Genomic DNA, 19,385 nt, shown 5'->3' with positions numbered 1-19,385 from the left:
GTTCAGGTGTGACATTTTAGTTGAAATATCATCAAGGAACATGAATATCCTCTGGAGCCTTCCTGCTGGGATGGCTTAACTGTGAATGTGAAGGAGTAGCTCAGTGCAGGGCTTCCTCCATGGAAGTGCTTGTCTGCAGTGCAAAGCTCCCTTCCACAAACATCTCCACTGAACCGTCTGCTGTTCCACGAGATGAGATTATTGTCTAAGGCCAAGGGCTTTAGGGCTGGCTTTGCCCAGTTTTCCTCTTTCTCACCATAATCAAATTTCTATGCAACATGACAGGAGGAATATCTTGTCAATTAAATAAAAATAAAATTAAAAACATCTCTTGTATGTTGTCATATGAGTGTTCAATGTTTGATTGTCACAAGATGTTAACTGTGTTAGGCTCAGTAGCAGCAGTTTCTGAACTGCCTGAAGGCAAGTTTGAGCTGGGTCTGGATGCATGTGCACATTCTCTCTTTTGGGATTTAAACAATCTCATTGCTACTTTAGTTTCTGAAAATGTTTCCCTGTGGCAACACACCCAGATTGTGCAACCACTTATCCCCAGAGTTAATCGTAACTATCTGAATGGACAGTGCACATTCTTAAAGCTATTTCAAGGTACAGTTGATAGGGCATCAAACCACAATACGTAATTCATTTTAGAAACTGCAAAAGCTGAGTTATACTCAGTGTATTAAACAAAAAAATCGACAGCCAACTGTTTTGGTTGTGGATTTTAAAATAAACTTATAAAATAATGTTGGTGAATATGTTAATTCAATTAAAAATGAACTGGAATTCCAGTGGAAGCAGCACCACCCCATGACCACCACCTGCTGACTGTCTAACAAGTGTGATTTGTAGCCAGATAGATTTTTAGGTCAGCTATGTTATTCCAGCAACTTCTGGGAGATGTTAGTGCTGACACGTTTTAGTTAGGACAGCTTTGCTTCCCAGGCCTAGAGATGTAACTCTACAAAGCTCCCATGGACTAATTATTTAAATTATATGAACTTTTCAATATTAAGACAACCTCAGATCATGGTGATCTGAGAGTGAGCAATGTCTACCTCATCACAGCAGGCATTTCCACCTGGTTATTAATTTAATATTTCATCAGAACTACTTTGAACCTGCCTGACTGCCCATCCTGGGCGCTCAATGGAAAGTGCTTCAGTTTTCCATGTACTGCAGCTCCCACTGATGTGTGGTTTGTACCAGAGCCTGCATATGTGTATGTATTTGGCACATAGTTTGACTCTGGATGAGACATTAAAATAACTAGTTCTTGCTTGGTAGGCAGTTTTAAGGATAGTTATGAGGTCATGTCTTTGAGGTCAGACACCACTTTAGTTCTTAGGGCTGTGGTCCAGATTCAGTGTGGTGATCTAGCAAGGTAAACTCTTGGCACGTTGCTGTTTCATTACAGATATTCTGGCAGCTTCCATAACACCCAGCAGTTGTTATGCCATGTACTTCTTCTGGTCTCTCATCTGTTTAGTGTCAGCATTTTAAGTTTGCCCACCCTGAGGTGACCCTGTTAGATCAGACTTGGCTCCGCATGCAGGTTCTGTAACCTTAGTGTTTCAGTATTATTGTTATTTTAGTTACTTGCATCCTCAGACATTTTAATTGAAGATGAACTTCATCACAAACACTGACATACTTCTTCTTTTAATGCTACTGTAGTAGGGAAATTTTTTCTCTCATGATTTGCAAGTTGGTAGCTGACCCACTGAGAGATCAAGGGCAGTATGGTACTGCTTAAGGTAGACTTTCCATATTATGTCATATACAGTCAAGCTGCAACAAACAACTGTAATTATGAAAGGCTTTTAAATGATGGCCCCCTGTAGTATCAAAAGCCAGGGGTCAGGGGCTGTCATCAGACACTTAACTCATTCTTTATATCTATCTTCTTTCTTTTTCTTTTTTTTTCCGTTTTTTGTTTGCTTTTTAAATAAGTGAGCCATATAAGGCTTCTTAAGGCTGATTCCACCCCAAAAATGGGAAGGTAGTTGCTGATTAAGCTGTGAAAGTGATTTGCTCGTGCCTGGTGATCTTTCAGGAATCTACTTGGTTTGGATGTTTGTGGTCTGAGACCAGACATTAACACTGTGTCAGCAGAGACATCACATTTGAACTCAGTTATTCAGGAATAAACTTGCCAAACATTTTGTCCTCTTTGCACATTTTCTGGTTTTGCATATTTCATTGGGACAGCAGAATGGATGGGGAGAGAAGAAAGGAAATCAGAGAATGACATCATTTAAAAGTTTCTGTAGAGAATCAATCTGCTTCTTGCCCCGTCATAACTCATCTGGGGAAAATTCCTTACTGTATCCATTTAATCTTTGAAGTGCCAATGCATTCCTGCCACAGAACATTTGTCTTGGGCTCAAGACTTATGTCAGGGTCAACAAAAGTAAAAGCTAGTAGTGAGGTATTACAGCTTAAAATGAGACACATTTGATAAATGTGTTTAAAGCATGACCAACATTTCATGGCGAGATTTCATGCTTTGGATACTTCATGTTTCCAGAATAAGATACTTGAATGCACAGTTTCATTTGTTATTTGCAAGGAACAGTTGCAGTGCAGTATAATTAACCTGTTTCTAATGCTGTGGCTACAGCAAAGTAATAAGTTAAACTTCTGCTCAGTAAAACCAGATCCAAAAGCTCTAATGAGTAAGTGACGTGGCTTGTGCAGTTCATGTGGTTAGTGGGGAAGTGGCAGGGAGTGTTAAGTATAAAACAACTTCTCCTGTTCAAGTGAATTACAATTCTGTTCATGAGAGAAACTTTATTAAACAGCCATTTGCACATGAGTGTACTGAAACAGGAATGTGGATCTTGAATGTATTCATGGACACTGTTCCCCATCCCTTGAAAATAAATAATCTATTTTGAAACTGGGAAAACAAGGGACTGTGATGAATTGGCATTGAACAGTTGCTCTTCTGTGTGCAGCTCTTGATCTAGCCTCCTATAAAGCAAAAGAAACTCCTTTATGCATGTAAAATTCAGGAAAAAAGCCTAAAAATATTCGATTTACTTGCATAATGATTCAAAGGTAATAAAACGTAGTATCATCTCTCATTAAAGTATCAGATAAAAGTCTTTCTAATAAATAAAAATGTCATATTTCCTTCTTTTTTTCTGCAATGTCACTTTATGAAAATGACTTGGTCTGTGAAAAGTCAGTAAGAAATTAACACTGTTACTTGTTTTTTTTTCCTAGGAATTAAGAGAGGATAACATTGTATTAATTGAAACAAAGGCCATGCTAGAAGAACAGCTAACCATGGCAAGAGCTCGTGGTGATAAGCTGCATGAATTAGAGAAGGAAAATTTGCAGTTGAAATCCAAACTTCATGATGTAGAGCTGGTATGCATTTCTTTTTCATTATGCTAAGTTTTTGAGCTTTCATTTTCATCCTTACATTACAAAATCAAGTCATAGAAACTAGTGGCAACAGGCAAATAAATCAAGAGTGCTTTTGAAGAGGTTTTTAGATTGATCTTTCTGTATATGAATTCTTGAAATAGTGTAATGTTAACAGTGTAGATATGGCCAATGCTACTTTGTATGAGACTGAGTTTTATTTTATGCAGAAGGTATATCACAATTTTAAAATACAGGCTGCTTTTGTACCTTTTATTAATGGGGGTACTAAAATCTGTTTAAGTAGGAATCTCTTAGATGTAGGAAATTGAATCTACTCTAATGAATAGTCTTTCTTATTGGCAACAAAATCTCCAGCCATTACAGAGTGTTTAAGAACCCATTACTACTGTAAAAGACACCAAACTGAAAAATTCCTTTATGTGTAAATCAGATCTGGGATTCTACCCCTGCACTTCCCTCTGGTGAGACCCCACCTGCAATGCTGCATCCAGCTCTGGAGTCTTCAGCAGAGAAGGATGTGAACCTACTGGAGTGAGTCCAGAGGAGTGTCTCTGTAATGATCAGAGGGATGGGGCACCTCTCCAAAGCAAAAGCTGAGAGAATTGGGATTTTCCAGCCTGGAGAAGAGGGGGCTCCAGGGTGACCTAATTGCTGTCTTGCAGTATCTGGAGGGAGCCTAAAAAAAAGATAGCGAGAGACTTTTTACAAGGGCATGTAGTGATAGGACAAGAGGGAATGGCTTCAAACTGAAAGAGGTTTAGATTAGATAGTAGGAAGAAGAAATTCTTTACTGTGAGGGTGGTGAGGCACTGAAAGAGGTTTCCCAGAGAAGCTGCTGGGTGCCAGGTTAGACAGGGCTTTGAGCAATGTGGTCTGGTAGGAAATGTCTGTTCCCATGGCAAGAACTGCATAATCTTTAGTGTCCCTTCCATCCCGAACTCTTTTATGATTCTGTGATTCAGGAGATTATAAATCATATCATGCTCAGCTTTTCCAGAGTTTCTGGAAATTTTGCATGCTTTTCTGGGTGAGTTGATGAATATTTGGGATATGGTTTCTGAAAAGCTGAGAGCCACTGAGGCAGCATTTCAGTTTCCACAAAAGCAAACAGCCCAAATGGTCACGTCACAAGAAGCAACAATAGATTTATTCTCCAGATCTGTTTTCAGGAGTTGGAATTCAATTCAGGAGTTAGAATTAGGAGGCAGGTGTTACTTGCTGATCCATATGACGCTGTACAAGTTCAATGGGATGAGTTGAAGCTCTGCAGAATTCAAGGTTCTATCTGAAGAATTTCCAGTGTGTCAGAGCATGATGCTACATGTTTTTGAAGAACTTAGCTTTGGAGGCAGCTTGAATCCAGTCTGCCATACTAGTCCTGGCTTGTAGTGGCCCTGTCATCACCCAGTAAGTTCTTGCTGCCATCCCCCTCTCTCCAAGTGTATCATGGACCAGAGCTGGTGCTAAACAGGGCCAGCTGGGCTTTGCTTTCTGTGGCTTATATAGGTAGCCCACATTTAATGCTGAAGATGTATTTCATTATAAAACCAAAGTGTTTAAGGAGATTCTTCTACCCTCAACATACTCTGTCCTTGTAGCAGCTCATCCTGGAGTCTTAGAGATGAGCTGAACACGCTTTCATTCACATGTGTCTTGCACAGGACAGGGACACAGACAAGAAGAGAATTGAGGAGCTGCTGGAGGAGAACATGGTCTTGGAGATTGCACAGAAACAGAGCATGAACGAGTCTGCACACCTAGGCTGGGAGCTGGAACAGCTGTCTAAAAGCACTGATCTTGCAGATAGTGAGTACCAGCTGGGTAGCTGTGTGTTTGTGATCTGTTTCAGAATAAACAGATTGGTTGACTGAGGTGGGAACAGAAGTTGCATCCAAGATTGGAAAGCTTCCCTCATTCAGCCACTTGACTTTGACCTTGATTTTTTTAACTTCTAAAATGTATTCCTCTTCCTTTCACTTTCCTTTGAAAGCCTCAAAATATTTTGCTTTTGTTTTGTTCATCACTGAGTGTTGGAGTCCGGAGGATCCCTCTGACAGCCCTAGAGTACAAGGAGGCTGTACAGGGGGGTCTGGGATCTGTACAAGGGGGTCAGCCAGCCTCCCACAGAGCCCAGAAGGACTCTGATTCTGGCTTCTATCCATGGAAGTGAATGCTCACATGAAGGAAGAATCACAGATCCTAAGAATTTTGAAGTAGATAGTAGTTTGTTAGAGAGTATAAATATAGAGATTAGGATTCATAGTATACGGGGCTGAGAGGACAAGATGGAGGAATTGGGGAGTGGCCCCTAGTTTCCTTGTTCTTGTTCTCATCCCCCATCTTTTGCTGATTTGGACTTTAGAGATTGGTTTAGAATAGAACTGACATGTTAGCGTAGCAAGTTAGTATTGGTAATGTTCTGTAAACAATAAATACGTCTTGGACTGTGGTTGGGTCGGGAGTGCGGTACATAAGGTACGGGGCTCTCTGATCCGCCCCAGTCCAGCGGCAGCCCAGCGCCAGTCCAACGGCGTGTCTTGCTTTGCTGGGGACGCCTTGCAAAGCCAAACAAGAACTGTTAGATAATATGAAATAAACAACCTTGATAACTTGAGCTGCTGGACTCACAGTGTCGTCTCTGCCTTCGGTGTGAAACGCTCAGGGCAAAGAGAAGACAGAAAACCTTATTATCTTGGGGAACAGCAACCCCAGGAAAATACCCAGGGAACAGCAACCCTGGGGGAAGATTTCACCTCCACGGGGAACGACCACCCCGAGGGGAATCTCGGGGAACATCAAACCCCGACAACTGAGAGTGTGGCTTTTAAGTATCACACTTTAATAAAATTTTTTTTAAAAGAAAGCTTTGTAAATGACACAGCAGAAATGTCACATTGAATGTTTCTAACTGAATGGTTGGGTGGAGTCTGTGATCTTTAGTGCCGTTAATGCAGACAATTAACTGGTCTTCAAGTCCCAGGAAGTAATGTATGCTGAAGTCATTTATTTTTACTAGATATTGAAAAATGTGTGCAGTTAAAATAACTGGCTGACTTTTTTTCTTGGAGTGGTTGATTTGATTTCCGTAACTATCACAAACATAACTAATTCTTTGTTCACTGGATGGGTTTTAGCATTGGCTTCCATGTTTAACATGTATTCTGTCTATCATACCAGCCTAAATAACAATTCTAAGTGGAACTTGGGAAATATAAGCTGTATTCTCTAATTCAACATGCAGCTTTTACTGAGTATTCACCTAATTTTGCTGAGACTTGCATGTTTGGCTTTGTGTACCAGGAACAGTTGAACTTGAAGGCAAAGGAATAAATTAGAGTAAGCAGATGTTAAGTTTTCAGTGAAACTGTCTAGAATAGCTTTGTTTTGTAAAACAGCAGTGTATGTGGCTGACACCAATTCTGAAATCTTCTTGCTGTCTAGGATCCGAGTTCTCTTCACTAAGATTAATGGCCAGTTAATTGTTACTTCTAAATAATAATCTTGCAAAGCAGGTTATGTTAGCCTGTGAAATGAATCTCACTCTATTACTCCTTCTGTGTAATCAAGGATATTGCTCATTGTGTTAGTGGGGGAAAACACGGTTCTCTCAAAACTTAGAAATTTTCATCAAGAGTATTTCAGGAAAATGTAAAAATACCTAAATTTTATAGCCTGTTTGAAGTACCCTGTTTGTTCCCTTCCTGTTTTGCTTTCACTATTGATGTAATAGAAGGAAGAATGCTAGTTAATTCTTATTTACTAATTACTTTCAAAATTTGCCTGAGTGATTTATCACTGCACTCACTGATGTTTAGTATTTTAAACTCTCAGATTAACCAAAGAAAAAGAATGAGGAACTGAGAACATCCATAAACTTGTATTCAGTAGGAAAATAAAGTAATGAAGGAAGCCAGTTTTGGGGTTTTTTTTAAGAACATTTAACTTTAGACTTTTATTTCATGGAGGTGCTGTTCTGATTTTACAATAATTCTCTTTAAGAAGATTTATTTCAGTCTGTGTTGCTCTTCTGAATGCAGCTTGTTGGCAAAAATAGAGTCAGACTGCATAAACTCTTTTGGAAAATCTCCCATTCCTGGATATCAAGTTGAGTCTGCAAGGGTGGCAGATAGAAGATTTTACCAGCTAGATTGGTATATTTTATTAAAAATAACTTTTAAAAATAAGCATGGGAAAATGTAATTTAAGTGGACTTCACTTCAGAACAGAACTCAATACTGGAGTATTTAGTTAACCTTAACTATTTGAGTCTTCACTTGACCAAAGCTCTCCAGGTGGTGCTCCATAAAAGAGACAAACAAGATTTTATCAGTCTCAGAAAGTTGCCAGCTTAAAGTACTCAGTGTGCTGTAGTGCTCATTTAGAAGGAGTTGTTAATTTTCTTAGATTTAAAGACAGTGTTAAAGTCAATTTCATATGAAAGGTGGTTTTGAGGTGATGGGTAGCAATTATTTCATGTGAACAAGAAGGTTGCTGTTGTAATTATTCCAATAATTACAAGATTCAAATAATGGGCAGAGAATTAACAGAGCAGTGAGGCTCAGGTGATGGATTTTGAGGCTGAGATGTAGTGAGACTTCTGATCAACAAGCGTTGAGTAAAATAACATCTCTGTTGTAAAACTTGAATACATTTTGTTAGATTTGAACTTCAGACACTTCTCAGATCAGCATTCTGATGAGTGTCCTGTGCCTGGGTACCCAGTAGTAAATTATTCTCTGTGATTTAGCATACTCTTGTGATGAGGAAGCTGTAAAGATAAGCACTGGAATTCTCTTCTGTAAGAATTTTTTCCATTACTAAATGTGATTGAATACCTGAGTTTTCACTAGCTCTTGGAAGTGCACCACCTTGCTGTTTTAACAAACACTTAGCAGGGGTTTACTTTCTGCCTCAATTTATTTCCTGTGATGAAAGTATGAGATGGTGTCAAAGTATATTTTGTTACTAACATCAGACACGCTCCCAACACGACTAAAGCAAATTAAAGAAGAGTTAAGAAAGTAAGCAACTTTTGAGATGGCTGGCAGTTCAGATAGTACCCTATTTATTAAAGGTGTTGATGGCTATCGGTGAAAATGGGTTCTGTTTTTAAGCAAGTTTTTACTTACCAGTCAAGCTGAAATTATAAGACTGACAGCAATAATCTTCATCCAAGTGGATCTTGTGCACTTCAGAAGGAGATGTTTGTGAATTGATTAGTGCCCCCTTCTGCTTCTTGTGTTTCAACAGCCAGAAAGTCCTTTGTTTTTGAGTTGAATGAATGTGCTTCGAGTCGAATACTGAAGCTAGAGAAGGATAATCAGAGCTTGCAGAACACAATCCAAGAGCTGAGAGATGCCTCCTTGACCTCCAAAGAGAGCAGCCTAAAGTTTGTGGAACTGGAAAAGGAAAATCAGCAGCTTAGCAAAAAGGTAATTTGCTCACAGGACCAAATGGAGCTCTTAGTTTTTTTAAACACAGTGCACAAAGGGCTGTGCAGCATTCCTGAATGATGAGAGTTTTCAGGGAGTTCACCCGTGATCCCCATAAGACTGACCCATGATTTTGGTTCTGTCTATGTAATCGCATTCTAATGCAATTAAATTCTAATAATTTAATGTAATGCCTTCTACTTCACTGCCTGCTTACATGCATCACTGTAACAAAATGTGACTGTTCCTGTTAAGTAAAAGCTGGTTTTCAGTGCCTGTTTGCCCCTGTCAGATGGTTGTGTTGATTGTGTCCCTTTCTGTTGTCTCACAACAGTCACTGCTGGGAAAGGAAGCCATGGTCACATTGAACTATTTTAGTTTTTTTGACGTTTGGTAGTTTTTACATGTAAGTCAAATAAATTATGCAAGTGAATTCAGGTTGGTATGTTCTAAATGTCTTTCTTGGTGTCCAGAGTCCTGGACTTGCTTTTTCTTTTTCTTGTCCTCTTGGCTGTTATAAGTTCTCTAGTGTCTCTCTCTGCAAAGATCTCAGTTCTTTCAGTCTTTGTCACAAACATGTAGGTCATCACTTTGTAAATTTACTTACATATAGGTGTGTGTTGCACTGTTACTAACTGTGGTTACATTTAGCTCACATGCCAGCTCAGTTCTTGTCCTCATGAAACAAACTTTTCAGTTCACCTCCAGCCACCAGCCTTATTTTTGTCTGATGAGTTACTTGAATCCTCAGTTCTGATGAACTGAGCCAAGTGCTACTGGGGAGAAAGGATGCTTCCTACTCTAAAGCATAAAACATTTCCACGTTGGATTTTTTCCACACTCCTACCATTCACAAATTATGCAGAATATAAGGCTCATTTCTCTTTTTCCCATTACCGCTGTAACCTGTGTGTGTGAGACATAGATGCCATGATTCCAGTTCTGTTTGGCTTGCCTGTGGGTTAGCTGAATCTAAAGGACAAAGGGAGAAAGCACCTAGATAGGAAATGCTGCTTGTGATTCCTAGATTGTAACAAGCCCATTTCTCTGCCTGGGAGAACAGTATCCAGCAGTGGACCATTCCCTCTTCTGGAGAGATTTCATGTGCTAAGTTGAGATCCGTTCTGCTGCTTTTCTTTCTTTTGTGAACAAGGAAAACTGCAAAGATTCAATTCACTCTAATCTTCCTTCCACGCTTCCATATATGACCTGTTGTATATAAGTAATTCAATCCAGCTCTAATTTACATGCCTAAAATTAGAGATGGAGGCATAGAAAGCAGATACCTGTGGTGTACAGCAATTCAAATCACTTGAACAACTGTGGCCAACCTCTGGCTTTGCCCCAGGCAGATTCCTTGTGGGCACCTGCTGTTATGGCACTGTATTGGTGCCAGCAGTTGTGATTCCCCTCAATTAGAATACAGCAGGTATGCCAGTGGAAGTAACAGGCAAAGTCTGATTTGTTGCAAAATGTTTACTACAGTGGGCAGGGGAGAGTGCAAGAGCACTGGAGGACTGTTAAAGTCAAGCATGTGTAAGTCAGAGGACAAGAGATAAAGAAGTATTTTTCCTCAAATGTTTTATGTCTTTGGGGTTCTTTTGGTAACTCTCCTGAGATATCCATAGTAAAATCTTTTAGTCTTTTAACTGAGCTGAGATTTCATCCACTGTCTGAGACTTTCAAAAATTGTTGTTTGAATATGCTCGTTTATCTGCTGATCTAGTGGTTGGTGGGATCATGTAGCTGAAACAGGATTATTCAGGTAGTACAAGAGGAGATTTTATAAAGGAAAAGTCACATACATTTATTTTCCTTTCTTACAAGGTTTTCAGAGCAGCTAGTAGCAGAAAATCCTCCTTTCAGGCACACTCAAATAGAAGCAGTCCAAGCACCCTGTCTGTTATCTCTGCCTTTCTGACTTACTGAAAAGAGATGTAAGCAGTAATGTCTTAGTTGCCTCCAGTTTTCTGGGAGGTGCCGATGAAGATCTGCTATTGCTGAGCTACTGAGTTTGTTGCAGCTTTCTCTAACAGCTCCTTTGAGATCAATGAAACCTCCACATGGTTGCATTTCTGACTGCTGAGCCCTCCTTATCTCCAATCTGGGCAGCCCCTGCTTGTTTAAACATTTCCTGTAATGAGGGGCGTGTTGACATAGGCAGAGCCCAGCCTCCAGCTATTTCCCACTTGTAAGAATTAGCTTTAATACTCCTTTCATTGACATTTTCACTGTTGGCAGAGTTGATAATACCAAAACAAAATGAGCTGATAGTTGTGCAGAGCTGTAGGTGCTCACAGTACTTTGCAAGCTTAAAAAGGAATTATTTCTTGACTTGGGGAATATAGTTCCCAGAACCTCTTGTTTCTAAGTAGTGAAGAGCTACAGCTTTTCTGTTCTTCATGCATTACAAGTACAACTTTCAAAATGAATAAATAAGAAAACTTTGTTGTAGGACTGGAGCCTTATTCACAAATCTTTCAAATGTAGTATTGTCACTTGCTGGGGAAAAGAAGGCCAGCAGAACACAGGGAGTAGAAGCATAAACTTCATCACTCCAGTGCTTTAGTGTTTTTCCTTTGTTCCTGTTTTAGGTTGGTGTTTTGGTCTTTTAGTGCTGTTGCTCACTGAATGTCTTAGTAACTTTGCCTGCATTCCCTGGCAGAGTAAGACCATCAGTGATGGAGAGGCCAGAAGGAGGCAAGTTCCTCAGAAAGGGGAGCACCACAAACTTAATCACTGTTGACAGGAGCACAACAGGGCATGCAGCAGGCAGGTGAACTAAGCTTTTCTTACTGCTGTGCCTTATATGCTCTCATTTTAAAAGGCATGAAGAGGATTCCTAGCACTGTGAGAAAAACAAGACAGTCCATTTCCTCCTCTGAGACTGGCAACTGCAGGAGAGAGGGATTTAATCCCTCAGCCATAGTCCCCATCTCATTTCTCTCTGGTCTTTAGAATTACTTAAAGTGCAAACCGTCCTTGTGTTGAGCTGTAGTTGATGTGTTTTGGTGTGTTCTCTTCCCACAGATTGAGAAGTTGCAAAATCAAATTGAAAAAGAGAAGCAAAGCAATCAAGATTTGGAAACCTTGAGTGAGGAGCTGATAAAAGATAAAGAGCAGCTACAAGTTGTCATGGAGACTCTAAAAGCCGACAAAGACAGACAGGTGCGAACTTCTCAAAAGTAATATAACAACATGTGCTCAGTAATGGTAATTCAGTGATGCCATTTAGAGCACCTGGTTCTCTCAGGGAGATAAGGCAATTTGAGAGCTATTAAGTGCAGGTTGAGCTTGTTCAGATCTGGGTTAGAAGCTTCTTCAGGTGTAAAAGCCCAGTATGTTTGGCTGATTCCTGCTTTTATTACCATATGGGGATCTTCAGGCTATTACATGAACAGACATTCTCCCTTGAGGGAAAAAAGCCCATAGATCTTACTAAATGGAATACCAACTGGTTTTAGGATGTGCAAATAAATCCCAATTTTGTTGCTGAATATTGGTCTTCCACCACCTGTATGGCGTGATTGGTTTGGTTGAGGTTCTTTAGCCAACCAGCCTTTTTGCTTTATTTAGAAGAGATGCTGAGAAAGGACTTACATCTTTTGGACTGATGTTTTAATTGCCCTTCAGCTTTTACCTGTGCTGCAGCTTTAACTGTGCTGCAGTTCATGTGCAAAGCCTGAAAACTCTGTTTAATTACAGATTTATGCAAGTGTCGTCTGTACTAATTTGACAAATGAAGAAAATAGACACAGATCATTAGAGACTGGTCTGAATATTCTCAGCCTGTATTAAAATTTACTTTTAGTTTTGTGGGGTGAAATTTAAATAGCAAGATGTTTAATTCGTGTAGTTCTTTTCATCTTGAAGGATTTTTACCCAGACTTCTCCCTGGGAAACTGCACTTTACCAACAAAGTCTTACATTTTTCTTAGAACAAATGCAGACTCTTTGTGGCAGGAATTAATAGATGGTAGGGCAGGAACTAAAACTGGAAATATTCCCAGTTGTTGAAAAAGACCAGTTTGTCATTTTTTCAGGTCTAGGCCCTTTTGATTTGTGTGGATGTTGTCTAGTATAAGAATCAAATGCAAATTGCAATCTAAGTTACAATTGCATCAGCTGAAATTTGACCAGTGGGTAAGTGTACTGTCCTTACAGGAAGTGTGTCTTTAATGACATCTGTAACTGCTCTACATTTTCAAGTATTCTGAGGCTCCTGGCACCTTACCAGAGATAATTTTCAGTCTTCAGGTCCCAAAGATGAAGGTAAACCTAGATAGAAAGATACCCTCTATTAAGAATGATTTGTAACAAAGCATCTTCTCCAAGGTGTTCTCTGAAGGTCCTCTGTCTGCTTTCTCCTTCTGCCCCAGCCTTCCTGGATGGTAGCAGGAATGTAGCACAGTTTTTAATTTATTAAAATCATGAGTTACCAGAGGTAACATTTTTTTCAGTAGTTTGGGTTCTTTGCTATAGTCAGTAATTTGCTGAGAAATTTGTCTTGGATTAAATGGATGTGATTGTGTTAACAGTCATCTCTCTGCTTTAGGACTAATTTGTGCCACACTTTTAAGGTAGATGAATAACATTTGCACAACTGTTTATGTAGATAAAGGACCTTAAACAAGAAAATGATCACCTTAATCAAGTTGTCTCATCCCTGAGGCAAAGATCACAAGTCAGCAGTGAGGCAAGAGTGAAAGATATTGAAAAAGAGAACAAAATCCTTCATGAAACAGTAACGGAGACGAGTAGCAAACTGAGCAAGCTGGAGTTTGAGAAGAAACAATTGCAAAAGGATTTTGACCAGGTTAGAGAAAAAGTGGAAAGAGTGGAAGAAATGGAAAAAGAGCTCCACCGGCTGGAGCGGGAGAATGAACAGCTCACAAAAAAGGCAGCAGTGATGAAAATAGTGACAGAAAAAGTGGAAGTTCTTGAACAAGAGAATGGCAATCTGGAAGTGGAAAACAGGAAACTAAGAAAATCCTTGGACACATTACAAAATATTTCCATCCGGCTGGGTGACCTGGAAAGGGACAACAAGCAATTGGATGAAGAAAATCTGGAGCTTAGAAGAGTGGTAGAGACCATGAGATTTACCAGCACAAAAATGGCACAAATAGAAGCAGAAAATAAAGATTTGGAGAGGGAGAAAGAAGACTTAAGAAAGAATGTGGAAATGTTAAAAGCCATGAACAAGAAATCAGAGAGGCTGGAGCTAACCTATCAGAGTGTCAATTCTGAAAACCAGAGACTGCAGCAAATTTTGGAGAACCGCAATAAAAAGATCCAGGAATTAGAAAAAGAACTTCAAGGAAAGGAGAGTGAAAATCAGGTCCTCCAGAGGAACCTTGAAGAGCAAAAGGTTTCTGCCAAACGGCTAGATAGGTTAGAAAAGGAAAACAAAGCCCTAGAACAAGGAATATCTCAGCTAGAAAAAGACAAAAAAATGCTAGAGAAAGAAACAAAACGGCTTTGGCAGCAAGTGGAGCTGAAAGATGCTATTTTGGATGACAGTACAGTAAAGTTGGCAGTTGCTGAGAAGGAAAACAAGACACTGGAAAAGGAAATTGCTCGATTCAGAGATTCATCTAATAAACTGAAAGAGTTTGAAAAGGACAACAAAGACCTCCTAAAGCAAGTTACAATTGATAAGAGAACACTAGCTACACTGAGAGAGGTAAGCAAAATAATTCTACTGGGTGGCATGCTGCTATTTTTTTTTTCAGCTCATTAAAGTACTAAAGGGATATATCTGTCCCACAGGAGATCTTCTCAACCTTACCAACAGTCACTGGAAAGTGTTGCTTTGGAAAGTGGAACATGCCAAGAACTGCACTGGGTGCTGTTGTGCAGTATTCCACTTTGTGTCCACAATACAGAGTGTCAAAGTGATGTCTTTTTTTTCATGCAGAATAAAATTTTAGAACAGCTCTTATGTGGTGCCTGTTAACCAAAGACTTTGATACTTTCTCTAACTGTGACCACAAAGTTGTTTGCGAACTTGAGAGCCCCAGCAGGGGAGATTGACTCTCAGGTCTAGAAATTTCTAGCAGTTGAGGATGCATTGACATCCCTGTTGTGAAAGAGACAAAACCATCCCAAATGACCAACCTAAACCAGCTGCACCCAGCAGCTTTCTTTTGGAGAAAGAAAGCATCTTTCCCCAAACACTTCCCTGCTGAGTGAGAGCATGCTAAGCAGCAGAGATCTCTCCCTACACCGAGCATTAGGACCTGGGCAATCTGAGGATGTGTGTGCTAGAACCTGACACTCTTTTAAGTGGCCTATGAGCAGATTCGGATTATTGCAGTCTGCTCTCATTGCCTGTCCTGGCTGCTGTTGTCCTGCCAGAAACAGGATTTCCTGTGAAGGAGCATTAAAAAGGGTTGTGCTGCAGTAGCTCAGTGAAATTGGTAAGTTTAACAAGGTTAATACAGTAAGCAATCACTTACTTTTCAATTTCTGAAGCATTAATGTAATTTTGAGGAGGAGAAATAAAGTCTGTCAAAAACACTTGACACAGGTCCCAAGTTGTATTTCTATCCAACTGTTCTTAAAAATCAATAAAACAATATAATTTCTGAGAAGGCTCCTTTATAATCTTTCCATTCACAGACCTTTACAAATTTCCACTGGTGCAGACCCACACAGTAGCCCATCTTCTTTTCCTTAGATACTTTCTATAGACCCTGCTGAAGGAGTTCATGGATATTGAAGGGACCCCCATACAGATCACTGGAGTGGCACTGACCTTAACCATGTGTTTTTTACCTTGGCATGCAAGTGAATTCATGGCTAAATTTGTGATGTTAGAAGACTATTGAATACCTACAGTTTAACAAAGTATTTTTATAAAATCTTATTCTTGCTTCTGTTTGCTATTCAGGATTTTTTTTTTATTAAAGTTCTTCCATAGCTTTTTTGTTCTTTCTTCATGTGTTGTTTAAGAAAACTTTTAGCAGAAACACAAGCAATATAGATCTCTCTGGTGCATTTGTATTTCAGAGAATTTTGAATGGTAGGGGATCTTCACGTGTAGCTGTGTATTAAAATAATTTGTTCTTAGAAATTAATCCTAGAAATTTCTGCAGAAATGCAGGCTGGCACTATGTTGCCCCAGGCCATTTCCACACAGACCACTTTACTGGAATAACAGCAAAGTGTTGTCCCAGTATACCTTCTGTGGTAGAGTGCTGCCAAATCTTGTCCTTGTGTGACTTCCTTGCTGTGTCCTGCTTTAGTTTCTTCCCAAAGAAACCTAAATGAAACCAGGCTGTATGAGTAGATACCAGAATAAGTCACCAAGCTCTCATGTCCAGAGCTGTCCTGTCTCTTGAGCTACAATGTAGTTACACTTTTGAAAATCTGGGCAGCGATTTACCATATGTCAGGAGCTCAGTGCATTATTCACTATTGACCCTGTTACCAAGTCCCTTGCTAATAACATCATAGCCATTATACCTCAGGAGCCTTCCGTACTGAAGTCCTGTTGCTCCTCTGCGTGTGTGCCAGTGCTGGCAGGGCTTTCTGTCCCAGCTGAGAGATGGGAACTCCCTCTGCTGGTGTTCCCTGCCCTGCACACATCCCTGCGTGGCACGGAGATGGGGTGGTGTCTCCTGGCCCGCACATCCCTCTTTCGGCAGGCAGGCACAAAGCCAGTGTTGGCAGAAGTAGTTCAGTACAGTGAGTGAGACAAAGGCCAAAAGAAGCATTCTGCAGATTTATTTCAAGTGACCTATAAATAAAACCAATCAGTTTAATTCTACACTCAGCTGTCACTGATGAAAAATTCTAGCTGACCTACTTGAAACCAGGATTTTATCCAATGAATTTTTCAGTACTCTTAAAAAAAAAAGTATAGTGCTGGATAATTATGACCGCCCTTTGCATAGCAACTAATCATGTTAATGGTATTTCAGGATTTGGTCCTGGAGAAGCTGAAGAGTCAAAAGTTATCTAGTGAGCTGGACAAACTGAGCCAGGAACTGGAGAAGATGGGATTGAACAAAGAGCTACTGCTGGAGGATAATAATGGCAATGATGACAGGTAAGGAAAATGAGCTCTTCTAGTTATTCTTTTGACTCAGACTAACTGAAGCCCTCTGCCTTTATTTTTGGTTTTCATCTGCCTCCTTGACATTACCCATGTCCCAGTTTTGGACATAAACCATATTCTTCTGAGGCAAGCTGGCAGCATACTGTAAGTTTTACGAACATTTTCTTGGGTGGAAGGAAGAAGTGCCACTTTCTCTCTCCATGCTAGCAGTGTTAGTACAGTTCATCTGTACTCCCCATCAGAGCAGCTGAGTAGCTATTTCAGTGTGTATTTCTCTTCATGTTCTCTTTAAGAAGTAAGAATAGTGTCCATTAAACAATGTCTGTCATTACTTCATGTAATTAGTGATCCAGATAGTTGTTAATATAAACATAAATGTTGCCTAAGAAATATCTAATGGCAAGGAATTCCTTTGGAAGTCCTATAGTAATGAACACAGAAAATCCCAACAACCTGTGTGTATAAGACCTACTTGGAGAAACACACCCATCTTGTAGGAGTCTTTAAACTGTGGATCTTCTTCCTTGTCAAGAAAGTAAAAAAGAGCCATAAGAAGAGTTTTCTGTAGTATAATTATGGGGAAAAGAGAAAAACTTGTTTTCTTTCAAGTTAAGTAACTCTTTGATATTTCTGTAGAACTGTGCTGGTGTTAACCTCTATTAAAATTGATTCAATTTTCCATAAGTGAATTCCCCAGCTATAACACATCAGTAGCAATCTGCAGCAGTAGAGGAAATAATTTTCCTGAAGAAGCAAGCATGTTAAATTTAACATGTTGTGAGATTGGGAACAAGTGAAGGTGAAGTCTGCTATTTAGATGGTGGCTCATATCCTAGTGGCTGACATGGGAAAACTGTTATCATATTTTTCAGAAAATACAAGGTTCTGGAAAGCAAAACTGAATCAGCACTAAAATCAACTCTGGCTGTGAAAGAGGAGAAGATTGCAATGCTGGAAGCTCAAGTGAAAGACTTTCTGAACTTGAACCAGCAGTTACAGAATGATCTAAATACGGTAAGAGCTTAAGTGAATTCTAATTTTTCACATTGCAGTTCTGCACATTCACATGTTCGGGGATTTTTTGGTTTGAGGATTGGTGGGTTTTTTGTTTTGTCGTTGTTTTGGTTTTGGTTTTGGGAGTATTTTTTGTTTTGTTTATTTGTGGTTTTTGTTTTGTTTTTGGTTTTTTCCTCTTTTTTTGAAGAACAGCTTGGTTCTTCTCTCTGCCCCTCCCTGTGCACATCCTTCCCAAGAACCATTTTTCACCGGACTGCCTTTTTTTTTGTTCCTTTCTATGTAATGACACAAAATTCATAAAAACTTTGGGCTAGGGGCACATCAGGAGGGGCTTTTCTTGGATAATTGCTCTTTGTAGATATGTTTTCCCATGTTTTTTTCCATTGGCATGGCTGCATTTTTTCTGCCTTAGTTTTGCCATTTGCCTAGTGGAAATAGCCTGAAAAAGACTGCAGTGGAAACAAGAATAGCCTGTTCGGTGATACTGAGCTTGAGTCTAAAGGCACCTGACTGGAGGCCAAGAGATGTGGATTCTTCCACCTGTGTCTCAGCTTCCCTGTCTGTGAAGTGGGGTAATGATTGTTCAATCTCTGGAAGTCTGTACGGTGCAAGAGAGGAGTGACATATCCATCATTATTAATGCATTATTCCAGTTCCCTCAGTGTTGAAGGTTGTTGCTTGTTGACTGTGTAGGTGAAGAAGGACTTGGATGCACTTCAGCAGACTCAGCAGGACGGGCAGTATGCTCAGAAGCCACTGAGGAATTCATCAGAGCAGCTCATTCCCAAGGAGCAAATGAATGAGAAATTGGAAACGGGACACCAAGAGGCTACCATAGAGCTGCTGAAACTGAAGGACAGGGCTATTGAACTGGAAAGGAATGTAAGCCTTCTCCTGTTTCCTCTTAGCTCACAGACTTTTCTTGTGCTCTTGAGTGGGTTGGTGGAAACTGGATTTCTGAGCTTAAAGGAATCTGGTAGGTTTTCTGGAGCACCCAAGTCTACCAGATTCCTTGGGTGTCTCTTGGGACTGCATGGGACTTAAGTTGCTTCAGTGTCTTATGTCCATCTTGTCCCATCTTTGCAGGGTTTAATCCTGTGTGCTGACATCTATCCTACCTCTATTTAATGCTGCAAAGAGGTTTTTTTATGCCTTTGTTGTAGAATGATCATCACTAATTAGTTCTCCTCTTTGATAGGACTCCAGATGATCAGGACAGCTGTTTCTTTTCTTCCTGTCATCTCTTCAATGCCATCTCTTTTTCAGAATGCAGCCCTGCATACTGAGAAGCAGCTGCTTAAGGAACAGCTAAAGCATTTGGAAACACAGAATGTCTCCTTCAACAATCAGATCCTGACACTACAGAAGCAAAATGTCTTCCTTCAGGAGCATAACACTGCCCTGCAGACACAGACAGCCAAACTCCAGGTCAGGACATCCTTGTGCCTCTGTGCCAGGGGGCTGCATTT

The 19,385-nt window shown here is 40.0% G+C and overlaps 1 protein-coding gene across 2 annotated transcripts in view; it reads left to right on the top strand.

The window, feature by feature from the left end:
- The window catches only part of CCDC88C (coiled-coil domain containing 88C), a 97,368-nt gene that overhangs the window by 56,513 nt on the left and 21,470 nt on the right, over positions 1 to 19,385 (top strand). For both annotated transcript variants that reach the window (XM_063399224.1, XM_063399225.1), the window contains exons 11-19: positions 3,235 to 3,381; positions 5,064 to 5,208; positions 8,653 to 8,834; positions 11,865 to 12,002; positions 13,450 to 14,520; positions 16,763 to 16,890; positions 17,772 to 17,913; positions 18,610 to 18,798; positions 19,183 to 19,344. In XM_063399224.1, coding sequence (XP_063255294.1) covers positions 3,235 to 3,381; positions 5,064 to 5,208; positions 8,653 to 8,834; positions 11,865 to 12,002; positions 13,450 to 14,520; positions 16,763 to 16,890; positions 17,772 to 17,913; positions 18,610 to 18,798; positions 19,183 to 19,344 — 2,304 coding nt within the window. The remainder of the gene's footprint in view (positions 1 to 3,234; positions 3,382 to 5,063; positions 5,209 to 8,652; positions 8,835 to 11,864; positions 12,003 to 13,449; positions 14,521 to 16,762; positions 16,891 to 17,771; positions 17,914 to 18,609; positions 18,799 to 19,182; positions 19,345 to 19,385) is intronic.

Source organism: Prinia subflava, chromosome 5 (assembly GCF_021018805.1).
Source record: "Prinia subflava isolate CZ2003 ecotype Zambia chromosome 5, Cam_Psub_1.2, whole genome shotgun sequence".
Taxonomy (NCBI): Eukaryota; Metazoa; Chordata; class Aves; order Passeriformes; family Cisticolidae; genus Prinia; species Prinia subflava.
The sequence above is the reverse complement of the archived record's forward strand: the minus strand, read 5'-3'. Positions and strand labels throughout refer to the sequence as shown.